Source organism: Apteryx mantelli, chromosome 2 (assembly GCF_036417845.1).
Source record: "Apteryx mantelli isolate bAptMan1 chromosome 2, bAptMan1.hap1, whole genome shotgun sequence".
Lineage (NCBI taxonomy): Eukaryota > Metazoa > Chordata > Aves > Apterygiformes > Apterygidae > Apteryx > Apteryx mantelli.
In genome coordinates this window covers 168,827,695-168,849,389 of record NC_089979.1, presented here as the reverse complement: position 1 = coordinate 168,849,389, position 21,695 = coordinate 168,827,695, and the positions used below count along the sequence as shown (strand labels likewise).

The 21,695-nt window shown below is 42.5% G+C and overlaps 1 protein-coding gene across 1 annotated transcript in view; it reads left to right on the top strand.

The window, feature by feature from the left end:
- Nucleotides 1-21,695, top strand: part of LOC136991350 (obscurin-like) — a 157,806-nt gene that overhangs the window by 50,857 nt on the left and 85,254 nt on the right. The window contains exons 25-43 of the mRNA XM_067292217.1: nucleotides 255-521; nucleotides 1,026-1,289; nucleotides 1,864-2,130; nucleotides 2,526-2,789; nucleotides 3,720-3,986; nucleotides 4,853-5,119; nucleotides 6,335-6,598; nucleotides 7,348-7,614; nucleotides 8,451-8,714; nucleotides 11,322-11,585; nucleotides 11,932-12,195; nucleotides 12,510-12,773; nucleotides 13,336-13,599; nucleotides 15,054-15,317; nucleotides 15,827-16,093; nucleotides 17,064-17,330; nucleotides 18,027-18,293; nucleotides 19,656-19,922; nucleotides 21,104-21,376. Coding sequence (XP_067148318.1) covers nucleotides 255-521; nucleotides 1,026-1,289; nucleotides 1,864-2,130; nucleotides 2,526-2,789; nucleotides 3,720-3,986; nucleotides 4,853-5,119; nucleotides 6,335-6,598; nucleotides 7,348-7,614; nucleotides 8,451-8,714; nucleotides 11,322-11,585; nucleotides 11,932-12,195; nucleotides 12,510-12,773; nucleotides 13,336-13,599; nucleotides 15,054-15,317; nucleotides 15,827-16,093; nucleotides 17,064-17,330; nucleotides 18,027-18,293; nucleotides 19,656-19,922; nucleotides 21,104-21,376 — 5,052 coding nt within the window. The remainder of the gene's footprint in view (nucleotides 1-254; nucleotides 522-1,025; nucleotides 1,290-1,863; nucleotides 2,131-2,525; nucleotides 2,790-3,719; nucleotides 3,987-4,852; nucleotides 5,120-6,334; nucleotides 6,599-7,347; nucleotides 7,615-8,450; nucleotides 8,715-11,321; nucleotides 11,586-11,931; nucleotides 12,196-12,509; nucleotides 12,774-13,335; nucleotides 13,600-15,053; nucleotides 15,318-15,826; nucleotides 16,094-17,063; nucleotides 17,331-18,026; nucleotides 18,294-19,655; nucleotides 19,923-21,103; nucleotides 21,377-21,695) is intronic.

The following is a 21,695-nucleotide window of genomic DNA, read 5'->3' as shown; positions in this document are numbered from 1 at the left end:
ATACCCCAAGGAATCCCTAATGATCTGATAATACCTGGGAGAGAGTTTTCTTCCTGCTCCCAAACAGAGTGACATGGTTGGGAAGAAAACTCTCTGCTGCTGCCTATCCCACTGCTCTGCTCTTATGAAAGAGGACTGGCTGGAAGTGTGTTAGTTTTAAGGAGTGACAGCTGCCCTGGAGTGCTTATTGCACAGCGGGAGAAGAACAGGAGAAGGTACGTGCCATACCTGATCTCTGTGTTTCTGTGCTCTAGCTGTGCCTGTCCTCTTCAAACAAACCCTGGAGAGCACGGAAATGGAAGAGGGGAAAACTGTCTCTTTGCGCTGTGAACTCACAAAACCTGACGCACCTGTGGTGTGGAAGAAGGGAGGAGAGACGATCCAGGCAAGTGCCAAATATGAAATGAAGCAGAAGGGGACAGTGGCGGAGCTGGTGATTCATAATGCAGAGGCAGAAGATGCAGGAAGATACACCTGTGACACTGGAGACCAGCAGACCACAGCCCAAGTCAAAATCCATGGTAAGAATAAGATACCGGCTTGTGACTATTTGTTGTTGTTTTTGCCATGGTCCTGCTAGGTCCTGCCAATCAAATATTCCTGGTCTGGTAAAATATCTATCCTTGCTTCTGAAATAACTATTCTGTTTTCTGCTCTGGACAGAGACACTTGTCTGAGCTCTAAGCCAGGAGGTAAGAATGGCCTCGGCTATTTTGTTAGAGACTGTGCAGTTCTTTCCTTCAGCTGCTGAGCCATTTTTTTCATGTGTCTGTGACCAACAGTATTTGGGCAACAGAGGAGTTCTTACTTTGATATCAAATTATTGTAAAATAATTATCTTGTTTTTATTTCCCTTGATTTCATGGTGTGCTAATATAAATGCAACTAAAGTCCTGGAAGTGCAGGTGAGTCGCAGTTAATTAGCTGTATACCAAGGGAATTGTTTTTGGCACTGTTTAAGTCCCTTATGAGGTAACCGATTGGTACCGATGCCCCTTAAATAAAATGAACGCTTCATCCCTCAGCCATCTGTGCACTCATCAAAGAAGATCTTAAGAGCTTGGAAGCTTTGGAAGGGGGGACAGCCAGCCTACGCTGCGAGCTGAGCAGGGAGGCCCCCGTGGAGTGGAGGAAGGGGCACACTGTTCTCAGACCAAGTAAGAAGTACAGGATGAAACGAGAGGGTGCTGTGGCTGAGCTGCTGATCCACGATCTGGACTCAAAGGATGCTGGAGACTATACCTGTGTAGTGGGAAACGAAAAAACCACAGCAGCCTTATCAGTGAATGGTAAAAAGTCAGAAATGACCCGTGAAACTCTGGAACGTTTTTGTCCATCCCCTCCATCCTCCTTTCTGCGTAGTTCCTAACAACACCTATCTTTATGTCTCGCTTCTACTTTTTTCATCCTTATTTTTCATGTTACCATGTCACTGCTTTCTCCATTCCCCATCCACCATCAGCGTTCAGTGTGCTCTGTGTTGCATGTATGTGTGTTGTGCTGTCTTCCCGGAGACCTTTCTCAAATGAATGCTGCTGACGTGCTTGTGTGTTTTATTGAATTAGTATGGAAACATAAGACACCTTGGGATTTTCTGTTAAGGAGGGCTTAGCACCCTTAATGATGAGGATAAGTTTGTCAATAATATGTGTGATCCAAACCGAATCAGAGGCTTTGATTCCCAAAGAACAGTTCACTTAAGGGTTTTTTTCTTCCAGCCAGAGAAATGGCAGGATGTGTTTGAGGATAAGAGTGTTGGAATAAGGCCTGGGTAGTTACGTGATAAATCACAGTTCAGCCTTTTACCGGAGGTGCTGGGGTAAGGCTTTGAGTTGCAATGCCTGTTCATTGTGCGTCTCTCAGCCCTGCCAGTTCGTTTCAAAAAAGAACTGAAGAACGAGGAAGGCACAGAGAGCGGAACGGCCACTCTGCAGTGCGAGCTGAGCAAGGCGGTTGACTCGGTCGAGTGGAGGAAGGACGAGAAGGTGCTGATGCCAAGCAGCAAATACAAAATGAGACAGGAAGGCCGTTTTGCCGAGCTGGTAATCCAGGATCTGGAATTGACGGATGCTGGGAATTACACTTGCGTGTGCGAAGACCAGAAGACAACAGCTGCTTTGCGAGTGAACGGTAAACGTTCTACCCCTGTTTATCATTTAGCCCTTCCCTGAAACTTCGTGTGTTGGACGCTCGGTGTTTTCTGATCTTCTGAGGACCTGCCAGTATGGTTTCTTGGAGAGGTTTCATGTTCTTAGCTCTGTGATGACTATGAGTCACCCTGCTAAAGGACATTTCCCTGTGCTTTTTTGCTTTGACGCAGCATAGCTAGGTTCTGTGCTGTTTTCTCTCATTTCTTTTCCTTTACTGTAGGAGTTCTCCCCCCCCCCCCAAACTTACCACTCTATTCATCTAGCAGTAACGCATGTTTAACTAAATGTATATGCTGCAGTCTGGTAGCTCACGGAAAAGTCCAGGTCATTTCATTCTAGCTCTGATTCCGTCTCTGTTGGTATTGCGTCCTTCAGCCTTGCCTATCCTCTTCCAAGAAGAACTGGTGAACAAGAAAGCTACGGAGGGAGAGGCAGTCGCTTTGCAGTGTAAACTCAGCAAGTCAGCCCCGGCCGAATGGAGAAAGGGGCGTCAGGTTCTCAAGCCAAGTGAGAAATACAAAATAAAACAGGAAGGCCCCTTTGTGGAGCTGATGATCCAGGATTTGGATTTGACAGATGCTGGCGATTACAGCTGCGCGTGTGGAGATCAACAGACTACAGCTGCGTTGATAGTAAATGGTAAAAAGAAATCCGAGGCGCATGCCCCAAGTAAACCTGTATATTCCAGACACTCTTCCTCTTTTTCTCCTATTGCATCTTTTTCCTGTATATTTTCCAGCTCCTCCATTGCTGATTGATTTTTCTTTCCTGTTTTTCTTCTCTCTCTTTTTACCCGATCTCTTCTTGATGTGCTGTTTGTCTTCCTAGATGCTATGTTTAAACAGCAAATGGAGTACAGGTTCCCAACTCAGTACAATCTCCTAGTCCAGTGTAGCTGCTTGTTTAAAAGTTTTCCCACAGGAATTGTCCTAAAAGTGGGACTAATATTTGCTTTGTGTTACTTAGAACGTTGCTCCCAAGACGAGCAAGCTTTTGTCAGTATATGATGCTACACACTGACTGTCTTAATGAAAACGCAGCCTTTTTATGCTCCTGCAGTTCCCACCCCTTTTTTGTCAATTATTTTTTTTAGTCTCCCAAAGCACGTATTTTATCTCTGCAGAAAGCTGGCAGCCTGTTTGTAACTGTTTTATTTGAAGGAGCCCTGTTTATAGAAGTACAGACAGTGCAATAAATCGGGCATTTCTGTGGAACCGCTGGTTCTCTCAAAGGAAAGAAAAAGCTTTAGGCCTCACGTTGAAATGTGGCCTCTGGTTTTATGCCTATACTTCTGTTGATGCATATAATAAAGGGTGATGACTCGATCTTGTCAACTAAGGCTGCAGATAGAAAGACAGGCTTTTGAAGCAGATTTTAAAGGGTGAGGACAGGAAATTAAAAGGCAAACTGAAATCTCTTGAAATGCTAGAGATTTTAACAGAGTCCTGAAATGTAAAGGTTTTATGGCATCAGTGACATGCAGCTGCAGAGAAATAAGAAAAGAGAGTAAGTTCATGGGTCAGACTTTCTCAGCTTTGATGCCATGTCCATATTGCATTTACTCTACAGTCCTACCTACTCTTTTCATCAAAGAACTGGTGGATGAAGAAGCTACGGAAGGTAAAAGCGTCTCTCTGCGCTGTGAGCTGAACAAGGCTGCCGCTAACGTGGAGTGGAAAAAGGGACTCAAGACCCTCAAATCAAGTGACAAGTATAGAATGAAACGAGAAGGTGTCGTTGCTGAGCTCATAATCCAAAACGTAGACACGGCGGATGCTGGAAATTATTGCTGTGTGTGCGGAGACCAGCAGACTATGGCTGTTTTAACAGTACATGGTAAAACACGCAAACCCAGAAACGTGCTTAAAGTAACTGTAGTGTTTCCTCCGTTCATTTGGATGGGCACCCAGTGCGCCCTGCCACCTCCTTCACTGTGACTTAGCGATTTTTAGGTTTCCAAAAATTCATAGAAATTAGGTTATTCCCCGATAAGCTTTTTTCAGGGAACTTGCAATCTTACTCCCATACTTCATTCCTGGGACAACAAGGTGCTTTTATACATACGGGCCAGTTGTCATTGTATTCAGTTAGTCTCATGTGTAAAGCAAGCTGAAACCTTCTAGCTGCCAATCATTCTCAGTGAGAACTTTGATTTTTACTGAAACGGATGTGTTTGAAAGAGAATGTCAGTTCAGGTAAAAATGTTAGTTTTCCCACCATGTACTGAAATGAATATTTTCATTTCAAACTGACATTTTAGAATGAAACTTCAGTGTTTCATTTTTTATGTCGAATGTCTTTTCATTTGCTTAAATATGTGAAGGCAGAGCGAACATCCTCCTTTCATTTCAGTTTAAAAGTTCATATGAGAAAACCAATTTTTTTTCAAAAATTTCAAATTAAGATTTATTTTTTGCTTGAAATTTTACAGGAAAAAATTGGGTTTTCTACTGATGTTTTCTACTTCTGTCTGTATTGATCTGTGACTCTAAGTACATGTAAAATATCTCTGTGTATTACTGCAAATATTGAGTCCTTGCCTGGTGATACGATTTCTTTCCTCATACTGATTCCTGGAGGCTTGTGACAGTTTATGTTCTTGTATTGGCATATCAGTTCAAGATAATAGGGACAAGGAGGAGGATGTTTAATTTTAACTCTTTGGAGCATTACGTCTCACTGCCCATCTTGCTGTCTCTCAGCTTTGCCTGCGTTTTTCAAAGAAGGGCTGAAGAACAGAGAAGCCACAGATGGTGCAACAGCCACTCTGCGCTGTGAGCTAAGCAAAGTCGGTGTCCCGGTGGAGTGGAAAAAAGGGGACAAGCTTCTCAAACCGAGTGATAAGTGTAGGATGAGACAGGAAGATACTTCTGCAGAACTACTGATACGAGACCTGGAGGTAGAAGATACAGGAGAATATATGTGTGTGTGTGGAGATCAGAAGACCTCGGCTGTATTGACAGTCCATGGTAAAGAAACCAATTCTCGCTTATGGTATCGGTATCTCAGAGATCCCCCTTTTCTTTGAGATGTCCCTTTCTTGCCTGTTTTGATGTTTTGATTCTGCAGCCTTTTCTTGGTCTTCAGGCTCATTTTAAAGCGAAAAAAGCATCCATATGTAAGGCCAGAAGTGACTAGGCCTCTCACAACATGTTTGTTTTCAGAGAATTTGGCACTCACGTCTCACTTGCATCAGTGGATTTCAATGCTTAACTTGAAGGAAAGTTTGTTTTAAAAATGCTGAGCTCAGTTAGGAAGAGGGTTTTTTTTTTTTCGTTCAGGAATGGATGACTGTGCTTCTTCCTTGCAGGACTGTGATACATCCTGCTGATGGGGAAGAAAAACCCAAACCATTTTTCTGAAGGTCCTGATTTAAGGAGTAGTGAGAGAAATTTTGTTCCTCCCTCTGCCATGGTGAATAGTGTGACAGTCTTGGTTATGCTTTAGCGGAGGCAATTCACATGTAGTTCCAGTAAATGAAAGAATTGTTTTCATTTGAGATATACCTTAATGCTGAAATGCTTTTAAGGACATGGACAAAACTGTGGAGGCAAAACTCTCTCTTCTCTCAGATTTCTCTGCATGCTTTTCCTTCCTCTTCTTTATCCTGATCAAATACACTTCTGTTTTTCCCTTCTTCTAAACTAGCATTTTCTTCCCTGTGCCAGTCACTTGCTGAAAAACCTCCCCCTGCCCCCAGTTCCTGATATTAGAGCCATTATGCCCTTGGAAATTATGGCTTAAAGGTGCACCTAAAGTTAGTTTGCCAGTTTTTTTCTGATCAAGAAAGGTAAATTATGATATCGGGGAAGGTATTTCCTGTAGAGATCTGCAAAAAACAAGGCTGTCATCAAGGGCAATGACTTTCAGTCAAGTGATTAGTGTTCAGGACAGATGGACTCACATGGCAGTAGATACAGAGGACTATTGGAATCAGCTGGGAAATGGTGAGCATGCTGCATAAGTCAACATTAGAAGAAGGTTATTGTGACAATTATCCCTCTAAGGTCCCGCAGTAGTTTTCTAATAGATGCAATTTTCAAGATAGTGCAGGATCACTGTTGAAGGAGACTGTGATTTAGTTTGCTCTAATAGCGAAGGACAGGGCTCAGAACCTAGTCCTGTGCTCCTCAAGGTCTGATTAATGGTTTTGATGGACTCTTTGTTTATATTACATCCCTTAGCTTTGCCTGCATTATTCAAAAAAGAACTCATTAATATGGAAGCCACAGAAGACGGAACAGCTACTCTACGCTGTGAGCTAACTAAATCCGCTCCAGTGGAGTGGAGGAGAGGGCAAGAAGTCCTCAAGCCTAGTGACAAGTACAAAATGAGATTGAAGGATTCCATTGCGGAGTTGACAGTCCATGGCTTGGAGGAGCAAGATGCGGGAGATTACACATGTGTGTGCGGAGACAAGACGACGACTGCGTCATTGACAGTGCATGGTAAAATACATGGGTTTAATAGGGATTTTCTGCATTGTCATCTGTGATCTCAAGCAGGATCACAAACTGATCTTGATTCCATCTATTATTTTAAATTTTATGACAGCTGTACCAAGCGCTGGGGATATCTTTCCCTCACTTGGGGCTGATAAATAGCATCATACAGTCTTTTTAGTCCCTGATTTTTCTTGTTAATACAATCTGGAGGTAGATAATGAAGACCTTGGTGAAGTCATAAATAACACTTTACGTATTTCCAGAGAATTAATTTCTCTAGGTGTATCACTGAGATTTCATTTATTTTTTCTTGAATGGAATTAAAAGGTGATTATCCGTTGTGATAAAATAGAGAAAGACAGGTAGGAATGATACACTGTGTCTTGGAGGTTAAGTAACGGATCGTGTTCATTTTAAGTATTCATCTAATCTTAGCACAGGCTAGAGCTGTGCGTAGTTCCTTGAAAGTTCAGGGTCAGCTTTCTACTATTTATATCTTAAAATGCCTTTAAAGCATATCTTCTGATACTGAGTTTTGCAACACTGATTTCCAGTTCAGTTGTGACAATGCCAAATGTGGCCTATTGGAAAGCAAAAGGCAGGGATGCCCCTGAAATCACTGTAATTTGCCACTCAGGTACCGTATATTTTAATCAAAATTTTTAGAGCTTAAGGGTTTTAATCCAGTGGAGCAATCAAGATGCAGTATTTCCTCATTTTTAAAGTGCTCTCTCTTAACCTATGATCTTCAGCCCTTCCTCCACATTTTAAGAAAGAATTGAAGAACATGGAAGCCACAGAAAGTGGCATGGCCACTTTATGCTGTGAACTGAACAAGCCTGCAGCTTCCGTGGAATGGAGAAAAGGTGACAGAGTCCTGAAGCCAGATGAGAAGTTCACCATAAAACTTGAGGGCTCAATTGCCGAGCTGATGATTCGTGATTTAGATCTGACAGATGCTGGAGATTACACATGCCGCTATGGAGATCAGGAAACCACAGCTGCACTAAAAGTGAACGGTAAAAAATATATTCCCATTTCAGTGCATTATTTTCAACCATCTGTTTTTTAAAAGCATGGTAGTATCAGCTTCGAAATTGGAACCCTGTTTCTGATCAGTTTAGAAAACTGGATGGACATAGAAATAAGGGCCTGAATGTGCTGGTCAGTATCAGGTACTGGTCAAGCATTCACTGCAAAAATTCCAGGTTCCGTTGGGATATTCGTCTTGGTTCCAACTCACTTTGATGTTCACGTTCAGTAGTAGTTCCTAAAAAAGGACTATCATATGTCATCACTATGTTGATTGTAATGACGTTACAATCCTAAGGCAGAGAATATTACGATTTAATGATGGGATATTTTTGAGATAGTTTTCAGCCTGGTATTAAACATTCTTTGAGAATAATATGACAGTTAAGGTCTACTTAACCGTGTTCTGAGGAGACATCTCATGGAAAAGTGAGATTGATGCCTCAGATAGCTATCATTTACAAACCTTTTTAGAAATGATTTGCATTGCGATAGAACAGACATTCCAGTTAGGCTTTATTTTCTGTTTTGCTAGGCAATAGCCAAAGTAATGCAGGACTCAGTCCTGCAGAGTTTGAAGAAATCGAGACTGGTGTGGTTCTCTATTTTCCTTCCAAAGACCAGTCTGTAAGAAAAACCTCTGCCTTGTGAGCAAGGTGTTCTCCACCTTTCTCAAGTCACCATCATGTGGTTCTCAGAGTGATCATTAATCCTGCGTTATTAGGGAAAGCTTTGCTTGTCACATGTAGTCCATGGACCACAGATAAATAGTTATTTGGATAGCTGCTATGGTCATGCATTCTGTTCATTTTGAATTCCTCAGCATTGCCTGTACACTTCAAGGAAGAAATGAAGAATGAGGAAGCCACAGAAGGTGAAACAGCCACACTCCAATGTGAGCTATCTAGGGCTGCCTCTGTGGAGTGGAAAAAGAAGCACAAAGTGCTCAAATCAAGTGAAAAATACACTATGAGACAGGAAGGTACCACTACACAACTGCTGATCCATGCTTTAGAAGTCAAGGATGCTGGGGACTATACCTGCGTGTGTGGAGACAAGAAGACTACTGCAGCACTGATAGTGCATGGTAAAATACCTGAATCAGAAAGTCAGATTTTAATGTGTGACATTTCTCTTACCTCCTCTAGAAGCCTCAATACTGACTCAAAATGAATTCTTTCTCTTGCCATCATTAATTGTTTTTATAATGTGTTTTCTTGCCTTTTTTTCTGATTTTCATCCATTTCTAACTAGAATTCTAGTTTCATTGGTTATACTAATATTCTTCTCTGTTTTCCTCTTCCTGCTCTGGTTGATGCATGGTTACACTGCTTTATATCACACTTAAAGCTGAAGGATTCCACTTGCTTGCATTTTTTGTTTTGCTTTACCTGCTTTGGACTTGAGCGGGGAGAGATGGAGTAGCTGGTGCATTCATTTTTCTTCACTTGAAATCTAAGATCACTTTATGTTAAGATTTGACAGATAATTTTAAATAACACAAACAGAACTTGATTCTTGAACTTGACAGCGAGGACAGCAAGCAGTAGAGTTACATCCATCTTTCTCACCTGGAAAGTCAACGAATCAGTTTCTTTGCTCTGCTACCAAGACCTTTTCATCTTGATATTTACCAATAAAAAGGATGATTTCAGTCTTGAACCCCCAGTTTAACTATAGAAAATAGAACTGGAAAGGATTCTGCAGATTATCTAGTCCACCCTTGAGCCCCAAGGCACCTCTGCCTAGCCTGTGCTTAAAAACCTCCAGTGGTAAAGAATCCACAATACCTTCAATAACTCACTCCACTGCCTGACTATCATTATTGCTGGAAAGTTCTTCCCAGTGCCAAACCAAAATCTTTCTTAGGTTGGCTTAAGTCATTACTTCTTGTCCCATTTTCTGTGGACATGGAGAAATATTTATTATCATTCTCTTTCTGAAACTCTTCTACAGATTTGAAAACTTTTGTCATGTCTCCATTTTATCTTCTCTTTTCTGGCCTAAGCAACTTCAAGTCTTTTACTTTTTCTGCATAAGTCATGTTTTCTAGACTTTGGCCCACCCTTGTTGCTTTCTGGACCATCTTCAGTTGATCCACATCTTTCTAGAAGTGTGGTGCCCCAAAATGGACAAAAATGCTCCATCCGAGGTTTTACCAGAGTGGAGTAGGATGAAGGAACTTCGTATGTCTTGCATATGACACTCCCGTTTATATATCCTATTATGATGATTGCTTTATTCACATCGAAATTGCACTTTTGACTTGAATTTGCTATGTGATCTCTTGTTAACCCCAAATCCCTCTCTGCAGATCTGCTCCCTATTGCTCCCCATCTTGTACTTGTGTTGCTGACTGCTCCTGAATATATTTTGCACCTGCTCTTGCTGAATTGCAGCCTATTTTTCACACCACTGTTTTGTCAAGATCCTCTTCATCCTAATCCTCTCGCAAAGTGCTTTGAGCTTCTCTTCCTTCCCAGCTTTGTATCATCTGCAAATTTAATAAGACTACTCTGAATTTCATTGTCCACATCACTAAAGAAAATCCTGAATAGTACTGAACTCCAGACAGAGTCTTGAGGAACTTTGCTCAATTCATTCTTCCACTGTGAGTTTCTCCCTCCCTTTGCCCATCAGATGACAGAGCCCAGGAATGAGGGACTGCCCCTGAACTTCTTGAGACATGCAGGGTACCTGGCCTTTCTCATTTTGGCCCTATGTTCTGTAATAATTACTTCACGCTCATTAATATCTCTCGCATTTTATAGGTCTCTTGAGTTTCAGGCCATTGAAGAATTTGTGATTTAGGCAGGCTATTCCTGATGTTTCCTTGAGGAGGGATAGTTTGTAGTTAATATTGTAATTATTGCCCTTGATATTGTTTCTTCAAGAAGTTACCACTTTGTCACACTGCCTTGTCCTGTAAGTTTGTTTCTGCTTGGTCATAAATAACAATTCTTGCATTTATTTAATCTTGCTTTCTTGCTGCAAACAGAAGTTTCCTTTTGTTCTTCTCCATTATTGCTATTTCTAAAAACCATGAGCTCTTCTGCTTCATAATTGGTGTGAGCCCAGTTATCCTCTTCATCCGTAGTCTCAAATATTTATTTCTTACTAGTCAGAGTCAGAACTTGGAGAGCCTTCTCTCCTGTTCTTTCCTACACATTCTATGTACAAAAGTGGTCTTCACGCCATTCCAAAGATTTAGCAGACATTGTCCCATCCTATTGCTTCCCCAACTAATATTACCACATTACCATCCAGTCTTATGCTCCGAATGATTGTTAGCTGTTTCAAAAGGGGGATAGGTATGAGGATACACCTGAACTTCCTGCTGTGATGGCCTTTATCAGATGTCCACAATGGAGACACCCTTCCTCTTCTTTTTCTTTTTTATTATTACCCAAGCACTTTCGAGAGGTCAGTCCAATTCTGCTCCTCAGCTTCATTCTGACTCTTGGGCTAGTTGTGTAGGTATCCTTAGCACATAAGGCAAAACCTTATATATTTTTTCTTTAGCTTTTCTTCCTGACCATGGTGTAACCGGCTATGTTATTTTCTCAGACTGAATTATACTGAGGAAATTAGAGCTTTGTCTATACATGAAGACTTCCTCCCATTCCTGCTGTTTATTCTTTTTGTTTTGGTGACCAAGTACAGCATGTCATGAAAATGTTTGCTTTGTTCTTAGCCCTTCCTGCTCTCTTCAAAGAAGAATTAAGAAATGAAGAAGCTACTGAGGGTGGAGTAGTCACTCTGCGCTGTGAGTTGACCAAAACGGCTTCAGTGGAGTGGAAAAAGGGATGTACGTTACTCAAACCTAGTGAGAAATACAAAATGAGGCAGAAGGATGCCACTGCAGAACTGGTGATCCATAATCTAAATGAGAATGATGCTGGTGATTATACTTGCGTGTGTGGGGACAAGCAGTGCACAGCTTCCTTAGCAGTATACGGTAATAACCATTATCATGTAGATGTCCTAATTATCAGGCTTATGGGTTGGATTTGTTTTGTTGCCTGTGTCCGTTGTCATCTCTGCATAGTTTCTCTGAGTCTGACTTTACATGTCATGGTCATGAGAATTAATTCACATTTTATGGTTTATTTGGAAAGACCTGCACCCCAACTCCTAATGCAATACATATATTTAGGACCTGATCCTCTTGTGAAGTACATGCAAGATCAGGCCCTAAGGCAGCTCGCCACTCTTCCTCTAGCTTTTCCTTCCCCCACCCCTGCCCTTCACCTGGAGGTTGTGTTTGCTGCTCCATTTTAACACTCTGTCCATTACATCCTCAGCTCTGCCTGCAGGCATCAAGGAAAGCCTGAAGGACGAGGAAGTAACAGAAGGTCAAACAGCCACTCTGCACTGTGAGCTGACCAAAGTCGCTCAAGTAGAGTGGAGAAAGGGGAGCAGTTTGCTTAAAGTCAGCGACAAATACAAAATGAGACAGGAGGGCACGGTCACAAAGCTGCTTATCCATGACGTAGAATTGAAGGATGCTGGAGAATACACTTGCGTGTGTGGAGAACAGGAGACAACAGCTGCCTTGACAGTGCATGGTAAAAACCATATACATCTATCTGTATTGTCAACACCGTGTATTTCTCTACCAGCTCATCTGCTATTTGTTGTGTGTTCACCTGTGGTTGAATTTGTTTCATTTAACTTGTAAGCTGTCTCTAAGATCTGGTTGCATCCAGGCTGATTTTCTTCTTTGTCTATTGGTTTGTTTAATGTCCTAGAATTATGCGGAAACTGTTCCCACCGTAAAGTGTTCTCTGCTTCTGTACCTTAGCAAACTTCTCCCTCTCCCTACCATCAGCTGTGTGGATTTTGTCGTTTTTAATGTCTTTGTCCGTTCTGTGACCTTCAGCCCTGCCTGCAATATTCAAAGAAGAACTGAAGAACCTGGAGGCCATAGAATGCCAAACAGCAACTCTGCACTGCGAGCTGACCAAGGCTGCATCTGTGTCATGGAAGAAAGGGAACAAAATACTCAGAGCAAGTGAAAAATACATCATGCGACAGGATGATGCCGTTGCTGAGCTCGAAATTCGTGAGCTAGATCTGCAGGATGCGGGAGACTACACGTGTGTGTGTGGGAACCAATGCACCACTGCTTCTCTGACAGTGAATGGTAAATTCACCTTGCAGATGTGTGTTTATTTTAATTTGCTTCTCTGAAGGATACTAGTACTGTGTAAATCATTCAGCTACCAGCTTTAGACTTTTTCCTAGGAATTCGTGTGTGCAGGAAAGGAGAACTTCTTGTTCTGCCATCTTAATTTGGTCTGATATCCCTGCAAAGGGAGTAGAGGAAATGGCTGTTTCTCCATGCGGACAAGCTGCTATCCTGTAAATTTAAAGGAATAGTGCCTAGGAATGCTGGTGTTCGACCAGCTGAGATATCCTGCCCCCATGGAGGGTGGCCCTGAGATACATTCTCTAGGTTACATCTTGAATCCATCCAGCCACTTGTATTTTGACACAGTTCTTCTTTCAGCACAGTTCTTCTTTTCCTGCTGTTACTGCTGGGTTCAGTTTTCCAGATCATCGTAGTGATAACCTCAACCTGAATGGCTAGACTAAAGTCCCTGACTTGGCAAGATTTAAACATAAATTAAAAGGGTTCTTGATGCCAACTGCAAACTGCAGAGGTCTTAGTTTAAATACGCTGTGTATTGACTTTCCATTCCCAGCCCTGCCGGCGCTTTTCAAGGAAGAATTGAAAAATGAAGAAGTTACAGAAGGAGCATCAGTTTCTCTGTGTTGTGAACTAAGCAAAGCAGCTCCCGTGCAGTGGAAAATAGGGTCCAAAGTGCTCAAAGCAAGTGACAAATATCAAATGAGACAACTTGGCACTACTGCAGAGCTGGTCATTCATGACCTAGAAGTCAAAGACGCTGGAGATTACACCTGTGTTTGTGGTGACCGGAAGACAACAGCAACCTTAACAGTCCATGGTAAAAAGGCACTATTAAATTAATAACTAGCTCTATGGATAGATATCACTCTGAAATTCAGCTCTTTCAGCCCTGGATCAGTAGCCTGCCTTTGCTTTTTCCCTTTGTCTTCTCTTGTTCTATGCATAGCTCATTTCTTTCTGAAAAAGATTTGCTCAACACAAATTCGGGGGCATTATTAATCCCTCTCCCCCCAAAAGGAGGAAATGAGATGGGTTTTTTTCTTTTCTTCTCAAGCTTCCTGTTCTTGGGCACTTACATTTTCTAGCTTGTTTCCCCCTCATCTCCTTTGTTTCACTTCCTCACTGTTCAAACAAGTAGTGAGGGATGGGGAAGCCCAAGAGGGAGGAGAGGTCACTCTGCTCTGTGACCTGGCCATGGCTGTTCCTGGGGACTGGCAGAAAGGGCACCAGATTTTTAAAATCATAAATGCAAAATGTGATAAGAGGTGCTATTTCAGAGCACTTTATGCTATTTCATAACCTAGGTTTGAAGGATGTGGGGGACTAAACCTCTATGTGGGGACCAGCAAAGTAGAAACTACCTTGACAGTTAGGAATTAAAAAAAAAAAAGACAGGTTTTCAGCAGTTACACTCTTCTTTGTTCTACCAGCTCCCAATAAACCAAATCAGAAATAAATCCTTGTTTTATGTTAATAATCTCATTACCTGATGTTCTGCTCTCCTCTCATTAATGGGCATGTGTTTTAGTGCAGGAACCTTCCTTGGCTTTGAGGAACTGTGGTCAAAGGGACCCAGTTCTGTCCCCACCAGCTTTTTCCAGCAACTTCTAACTCTCTCCTGGGCTTTCCTGAAACATGCTTTTTTTCTGACCTGTCTGAGAAGTGGTCTGTGTTTGCACTCCCTCCCCATTAATATTAGCTGTGCACAAGGCAGGTTTGTGGCTTAGATGTTAAGAATTAGTTTCTTTGAGGTTAATGTTCCTGTAGTTTGTTCTTCCTTCGGCTCAGATTTCCAAAATGGGAAAGTGAGAACCTGAAATTCTCCCGTTGCATGTTATGGCCCTTCAGACTTCAATTTCAAAACAGAAATAGGTTTCTTTTGAACTCTGGATGCTTTCATGTATATAGTTTTCAGTCAAACAAACAAAATCGCTCTACCAGCCTCCTGGAAATCATACCTATCTAAGTAAAATCATACCTATGTAAGTAAAATGCTACTGTATCCAGTAGAACTGTGTATCTCTGTATTGCTTTTTCCCTATGAAAAGCAGCAGACAGTCAGGGAATTAATTGTTGATGGTAAGTGAAACCATGCTCGCATCACGCTTGAAGAAGGATCCTTTCAGAGTTTCTGAACTTGGCTATTGCTAAGCAAGTTTAGAATAGGGTGAAAAAGGGAGGCATAAGGGGAAATAATCCCAAGTACCAAAAAGAAATTGGGATTTGAATTCTGCTTTTCTGATGACCACTTGTCCGTGTTGCATCCTTTAGCCCTGCCACCACTTTTTAAGGACGAGCTAATGAACAAGGAAGCAAAAGAAGGTGAAGATGTTGTTCTGCACTGTGAGCTTACCAAAGCTGCTCCTGTGGAGTGGAGGAAAGACCAGCGGATCCTCAAAGCAAGTGAGAAATACAAAATGAGGCAGGAAGGGACCAAGACAGAGCTGATGATTCGTGAAATAGCTGAGAAGGATGCAGGAGACTACATCTGTGTGTGTGGAGAGCACCAGTCTACAGCTGTGTTAACAGTCCAGGGTAAAAATTATCTCCTCTTTCCTGACTAGAAAAGTCTGTCCTCTCCTATCAGGTGTTCTGTTTTCTATCTCTGTTTGTCCAACCTTATTAACTGAAGTTCCATTTATTTGAAATAGTATTCCTTGTCTTTGATGATCTCCAGGCTGTGTATACCTGAAAATATTGTTCTGTATTCTCCTGTGCCCTCCTGCAGATCTGTAGAAGACCTCTTCAGTGATCAGGACACGTCAATTACTTTTATAGTTGGCAAAATCTTCTGCTGCCTTTAGGTCTTAGATTAGATGAAGCCTGTACATACTTGCTGGCCAATGTGACTTCTTGAAATCAACAACTTTGTTCTGCAGATATTCCTATTACCTCTCAGGGAAAATAACCTTGTAGTTTGGATTTAGAGCTTTGATGTTTAGATCCATCTGCAAAAAGCTATTTTGGTGTTTGCAATTTCTTTCTATTTTTTCTTTCCCAAAACCAATTTGCAGTATGTTGCAAGTTATGTTTCTATTTCATAGCCCTGCCGGCACTTTTTAAACAAGAGCTTCAAGATGCCAATACAGAAGAAGGTGGTACAGTAACACTGAAGTGTGAGCTTACCAAACCCAATGCTCTAGTGGAGTGGAGGAAAGGAGATATTATTCTCTACCCTGGTTTGAAATACGAGATGAAGCAGCAGGGCTCCACTACGGAGCTGGTCATTCATGACTTAGAACTGAAAGATTCAGGAAAGTACACCTGTGACTCTGGACATCAGCAGACAACGGCTGCAGTCACTGTGCATGGTAGGCAGAGTGCTGACCCTTGACTCAGTAAACACGGAGTGAAAGGAGCGTCTCTCAATGATCCCTACTGCTCTTTATTTGCTTTGTTGCTGGTCTTCGATAGCAGCATACATATTCGACTTGAGCCTGACACATGGTCAGGGTAGAAGGGTTCTGCTTATAGTATCTGGAATGATTAATCAGCATCAAAGCAATTAAACCTTGCCAGGATGTCAAAATATAATGAATCCTTATGCCCTCTGAGTGCAGGGAGTTTGGCTGCATATGGGAATTTGGGGAATGATTGTTCATGGCTTTGGTAGGCCTAAGGGATGCAACGACTGGGCAGAGCTGTGGCTAAAGGATTTCTGTAACATGTTCTGAATGCGCAGTATTATTACTTGAGGCTTTGAGCCTCACGTATGAACTTTGAGTGTAAACAGCTGTGTCCTCATGGGTTTTCCTCAGCCCTTTCTTCCAAATTGAGCAAGATCTTTTCTGAAGTCTGAATTTCCCCTTCCTCTTCCATTTGTTGTCTTATTTTCATCTTACTGTGCTATCTATTCCTGTTCTTGAGTGCTGACTTGGTCTTTTAGATGTTGGCAGAAGTTTTATTTGGGGATCAAGTCTGTCAGCCAAATATTGCAAACTCACAGATGTTTATTAAGGAAGAACAAGGGTCCATGTAAGAGAAAGAGCATCCCGCTGTGTCCCCGTGTTCTTTGACTAAACCATCCCTAGCTGGCGTGGAGACACTGGCGTGGAGACCATTCGGTGGACCACTTTGTGAGACCAACTGTGTCCCTAATTTCACAATCTGTCCTCGCCTCTTGTTTCACCTAATGATTCAAGAAGGATGCTACCAAGAAAGAGAGCTGCAGCCCAAGGATTGTGGAATCAGGAGAACAGACCGTTTCTGAAGAACGATGGTAGGATTGGGTCCGTTCAGGAGTAAAGCACTGTTAAAACATTTACCTCTCACATTTTGCAGCCCTGCCTGTCACATTTAAACAACCCCTTCAAAATAAGGAAACTGAGGAAGGAAGTACAGCTACGTTCTGTTGTGAGCTGTCAAAACCCAGTGCCGCAGTGGAATGGAAGAAAGGAGGAGTGGAGCTGCAGCCCAGCCAGAAATATGAAATGAGGCAGAGGGAGTGCTTGGTAGAGCTCTTAATACATAATCTCAAATTAGAAGATACAGGAGAATACAGCTGTGATAGTGGGGATCAGGAAACAAAGGCATCTTTAAATGTGAAAGGTAGGTGGTGTGAGCTGATTCATAAAGCAGTAGATATCATCCCACACAAAGCAACAGCTTGAATATGATTATTTTGAAGTGCATAATATTTTGCCCATAAATATTTCCCTTTGCATCTGATGCACCCGGTTTTTGTTTGTTTTTTTTTTAAACGAGAATGGAAGAGGAAGATACTTTGTTATTCCAGTGCTGCATTGGTGTGTTGGATTATAAGAAGAAACACTTTTTAGCCTTACAGCTTGGGAGAGATTAAAGGAAGAACAAGGCTTTAGCATAATGTCTGGACATTTCACGTGACATGTGACTTATGTATTTAAAAAAGGATTTTCTTCCAAATCCTGGAAAGAGACTCCTAACTACCTTTCTGATTTCTCAAGGCTGTCCGTGGAGTTTTCTGTATTTTTTTTTTCTTTTGAGATCTTTGAGATCAACCAAAGGATAAGTTCATTCAAATAATTCAACCCTGGAAAGGATTTGACCCAAGGAATACAGGAAAGAAACTTTTTAGGTGCAGATGTCTGCTTCTGTTGCGGCAAGATCTGTTACCAGCTCCAGGCAAACTAGAAAACGTGGATCCTGCCTGGGAATGTAGCACTTGAAAATCACAGTAACTTTGTTCCCCTGAAAGTCAGTCTAGACATGGTAAGCAGGACATGACTCAGGCTCCTGTTTTTTCTTTTTTTCCCCTTCTTTTAGCCTTGCCAGTCCTTTTCAAAAAGGAGCTCAAGGACAAGGATGTGGAAGAAGGAGCTGCAGTGAAATTCCAGTGTGAGCTGACAAAGGATAAGGCAACTGTGGAGTGGAGGAAAGGCACCATGGAGCTCTTCCCATGTGCCAAATATGACATTAATTTAAACGGTCGCATAGCGGAACTCGTGATCCACAATGTAGAACCAGAAGATGCCTCCGATTATACGTGTGATACAGGAGACCAGCAGAGCACAGCAGTCCTCAGAGTGAATGGTTAGCATTGCACCAAAATGGAGCAGAGGCTAGAAGGGTTTTGTGCAATTGTGTGGTTGATATTCTGTTAAGTCCTTCCAAAAGTAAGATAAAGAGCCAAGCAGGTGCTCAGTGATAAATCAGAAGATGGAGAAATGAATTTTATTGGAAGGGATTCAGAGAATGTCTATTTAAGTCTATAAGGCACAGTATCTAGGCTCATTCCTCTACTATTAATAAAAGCAAGAAACTTTGCATCATGGGGATTTTGAAATTCTAATAGATCTTTATTTTTGGCGCTTTGCATTAATTACTGGTTCAGCTGGATCAATAATTAATCATAGGCCAGTTACAAAAGTGTGTTGTTTTGTATTGCTTTCTGTTTTTCATTGTCCTCTCATGAAAATCCTGAAAACATCGTGCATTTAAACAAACCAGGAATAATGTGTGTTGCTAATCATGGTCTGTGAAAGGTTTGTGACTGTCTCATTTGTTGGCTGGAACTTGTGTTTTCGATCTGAGCCACAGCTTTTCAAACTCCTGGTGGCTGAATCTGAGCCAGGAAAGCAGCTGCTGGCTCACCTAGGAGTCCTGTGCTTGCTTTAGATATATCGCAACAGGAGCTAGATAGGAGAACCACAAGCACTGAAATTCCCCTTTTCTCAACTGCTCATGCACATGGGATGGATATTCCCTTCTCGCTTTTGTTGATGACAAGCTGTTGTCTGAGCCTGGTTTGAATGAGCGCGGTGCATTTATTTGTCCATGCGCTGGAAGGACTTACTGTTGACAGTCTAGGGTCTTGGAAAGACAGCAGCGAAATAAAGCATTTGCTTACATTGTTTATAGTGTTGGAAGTGAGGAGTATCTCCATAACATCAACAGATTTAGACTAGTTTTAGTCTAAATTCGTTTTAGTCATCAAGTACCAGATTCTGCTTAGACATGATCTTGATGATCTTCTCTGGAGATATTCAAAAGCCGCCTGGACGCGATCCTGTGCAACATGCTCTAGGTGACCCTGCTTGAGCAGGGGGGTTGGACTCGATGATCTCCAGAGGTCCCTTCCAACCTCAACCATTCTGTGATTCTGTGATTGATCCATTTGAGAATTTTCAGGATCAAGATAAGTTGTGTGAAAGGTACTGTTACAAGGTGCATGCCCTTGCCTTTGAGAAGTGAACACATCTGAGGAGCTGTCTGATCCGCTCCTTTTCTAGATATACAGAATAAAAAAAATTTTTTTTGTCATTATCACGTAATCACCAAATGCACATTTGTTCTGCAGCTTCAGACCCCAGGTTCCTTGTGCTGAGCTGGGCAGAAGCCACATTCGTACATTCAAGCTAATGGGTTGTGTATTAATTGCTCTCAACTTTGCAGCCATCAAACCTCGGCTGAAGCAACAGCTGAAGAGCGAGCAAGTGGAAATGGGAGGAACGGCCAGGCTGCGCTGTGAGATCACCGTAGGCAAAGCAGCGGTGGAGTGGAGCAAAGATGGAGTCGTGCTTCGCCCAAGTTCCAAGTATGAAATGTGGCAGGACGGCACCCTCCGCGAACTGCGTATCCACCACTTGGAGCCTAGCGACGTCGGAGAGTATTCCTGCAAGGCTGGGGATGAGACAACCTCTGCAAAGCTGACTGTGAAAGGCAAGAGCCGTTCACTGGGGCAAGGGGATTTTCAGTTCAACGTGCTAAGATTTTGCAACATGTTACTGTTGTAATACATGCACCCAGAGTACAGGAAGGGTATCATGAAGCCATACAAAATCTTATTATGATCAGTGAATAAATGCACTGGTTTGCTTGGGGGCCCGGAGAGGATGAGGCAGCTGTAAGTTTCTGCTCATGTGGCTTTGAGCGTTTGCTCGACATCATGTGAGTGATCAGATGGGTCGTCCCCAGCTTCCAGTCACCTGCCAACTGCATCTGGCCCTAATTCATTACAGACAGAGCTGTCTTTCAGACTGGGTCACTAGTGTGGAACAATCACTTCTAGCCACTCTATAGGCTGCTCTATATATTATGGATGCTCTATATACTATGCCCAACTGCACCCCTTTTCACACGTAGGGTGACCTCCGTTGTATAAATCTGTATTGTATTTGCTCAAGTGAGGACTGTGTTTCTTCCCCTTCAGTATTGCCCACGAGATTCAGGGTGTAGCTTCTGCCTCGTTGCAGGCTGTGCGATCTTTGCACAGATCTGCAAGTGCCCAGCTGTGATAGAAGCAGGACGCAAACTGAAATGCAAAAGCCCGTTGCTCCTGCTAACCCTGTTGGCCCTGCTGAGGGCACGGTGCCTCCCTGATACCCAGCCAGACTGGAGCACCAGCACAGTGGGATCAGTTTTTGATGTGATTTTAATGTGTTTAACGTAATCTGAAGATGCCTGAGTGCAAACAACAGATATCCAAATCCTGAACTTGGAAGCTGGTATTCAAGGTCTATTCGCCCAATTACAGGATCAAACAATAAGTAATTAAAAAAATTAACGAATGGAACGAATCTCTGAGAGAGAGGAAGAAAGAGTGAGAAAACCACTCCTGAAAGATATTGGCTATGTCACTGAACCCCCTGGCTGAAAGTGGTCACACATCAGAGTTCAAAATATGTAATTTGAGAAGCTGTGATCTCTCCATCCTTGGAGATACTTAAAACTCTGCTGGTCGAGGCCCTGAGCAACCTCCTCTAAGTTGGCCCTGCTTTGAGCAGTCGTTGGATCAGGTGACCTCCAGAGGTCCCTTCCAGCCTAGGTTATTTTATAATTCTATGATTTGGTCCACACTTTGGCTTTCGTGGCTTGACTACTGAACCCTGGACTTTTTGCAGAGCCTGACGTGACCATTGTGAGTGGCCTAAAGGACATGGTGGTGTTTGAGGGGGACGACGTGACTTTTCAGTGCCAAGTTTCTCATGAGAACGCAAGGGACGTTGAATGGAAGCTGCAGGATGTTGCTCTGCAAAACAATGAAATGAATGAAATCTCCGTGGAAAAGGGGAAGATTCACACCCTGACGTTAAGGAAGGTGACTGAGCAGGACATTGGGGCTGTTGCTTTCCGAGTGGGACCACACACATCTACAGCAATGCTCACAGTAAAAGGTAAGAGAGAGGAACAGGACTGGAGAGAATAGGCAGCAATTTGATTTTGCGCGTGCTGGCAGTACAAGGCCCATCCTGTCCATCGTTCACTCCTTGCTAACTGACCGTAGTCAGGTGCTCGTGCTTGAGCTCCAGAGTGATTTGGAGGCAGAAGAAATTCTCAAACGTCCTTCTCCTTCCCTTTTCGAAACTGCTTGCCTGGTCAAAGTCCCCATGCCATCTGAACTAGACAAAATATGTGCAAAATTTTTTATTAGTATTTCCTTAACTTCTAGAAACATCTGCCAATGGCTTTCATTCAAAATCCGTTCACTTGTTT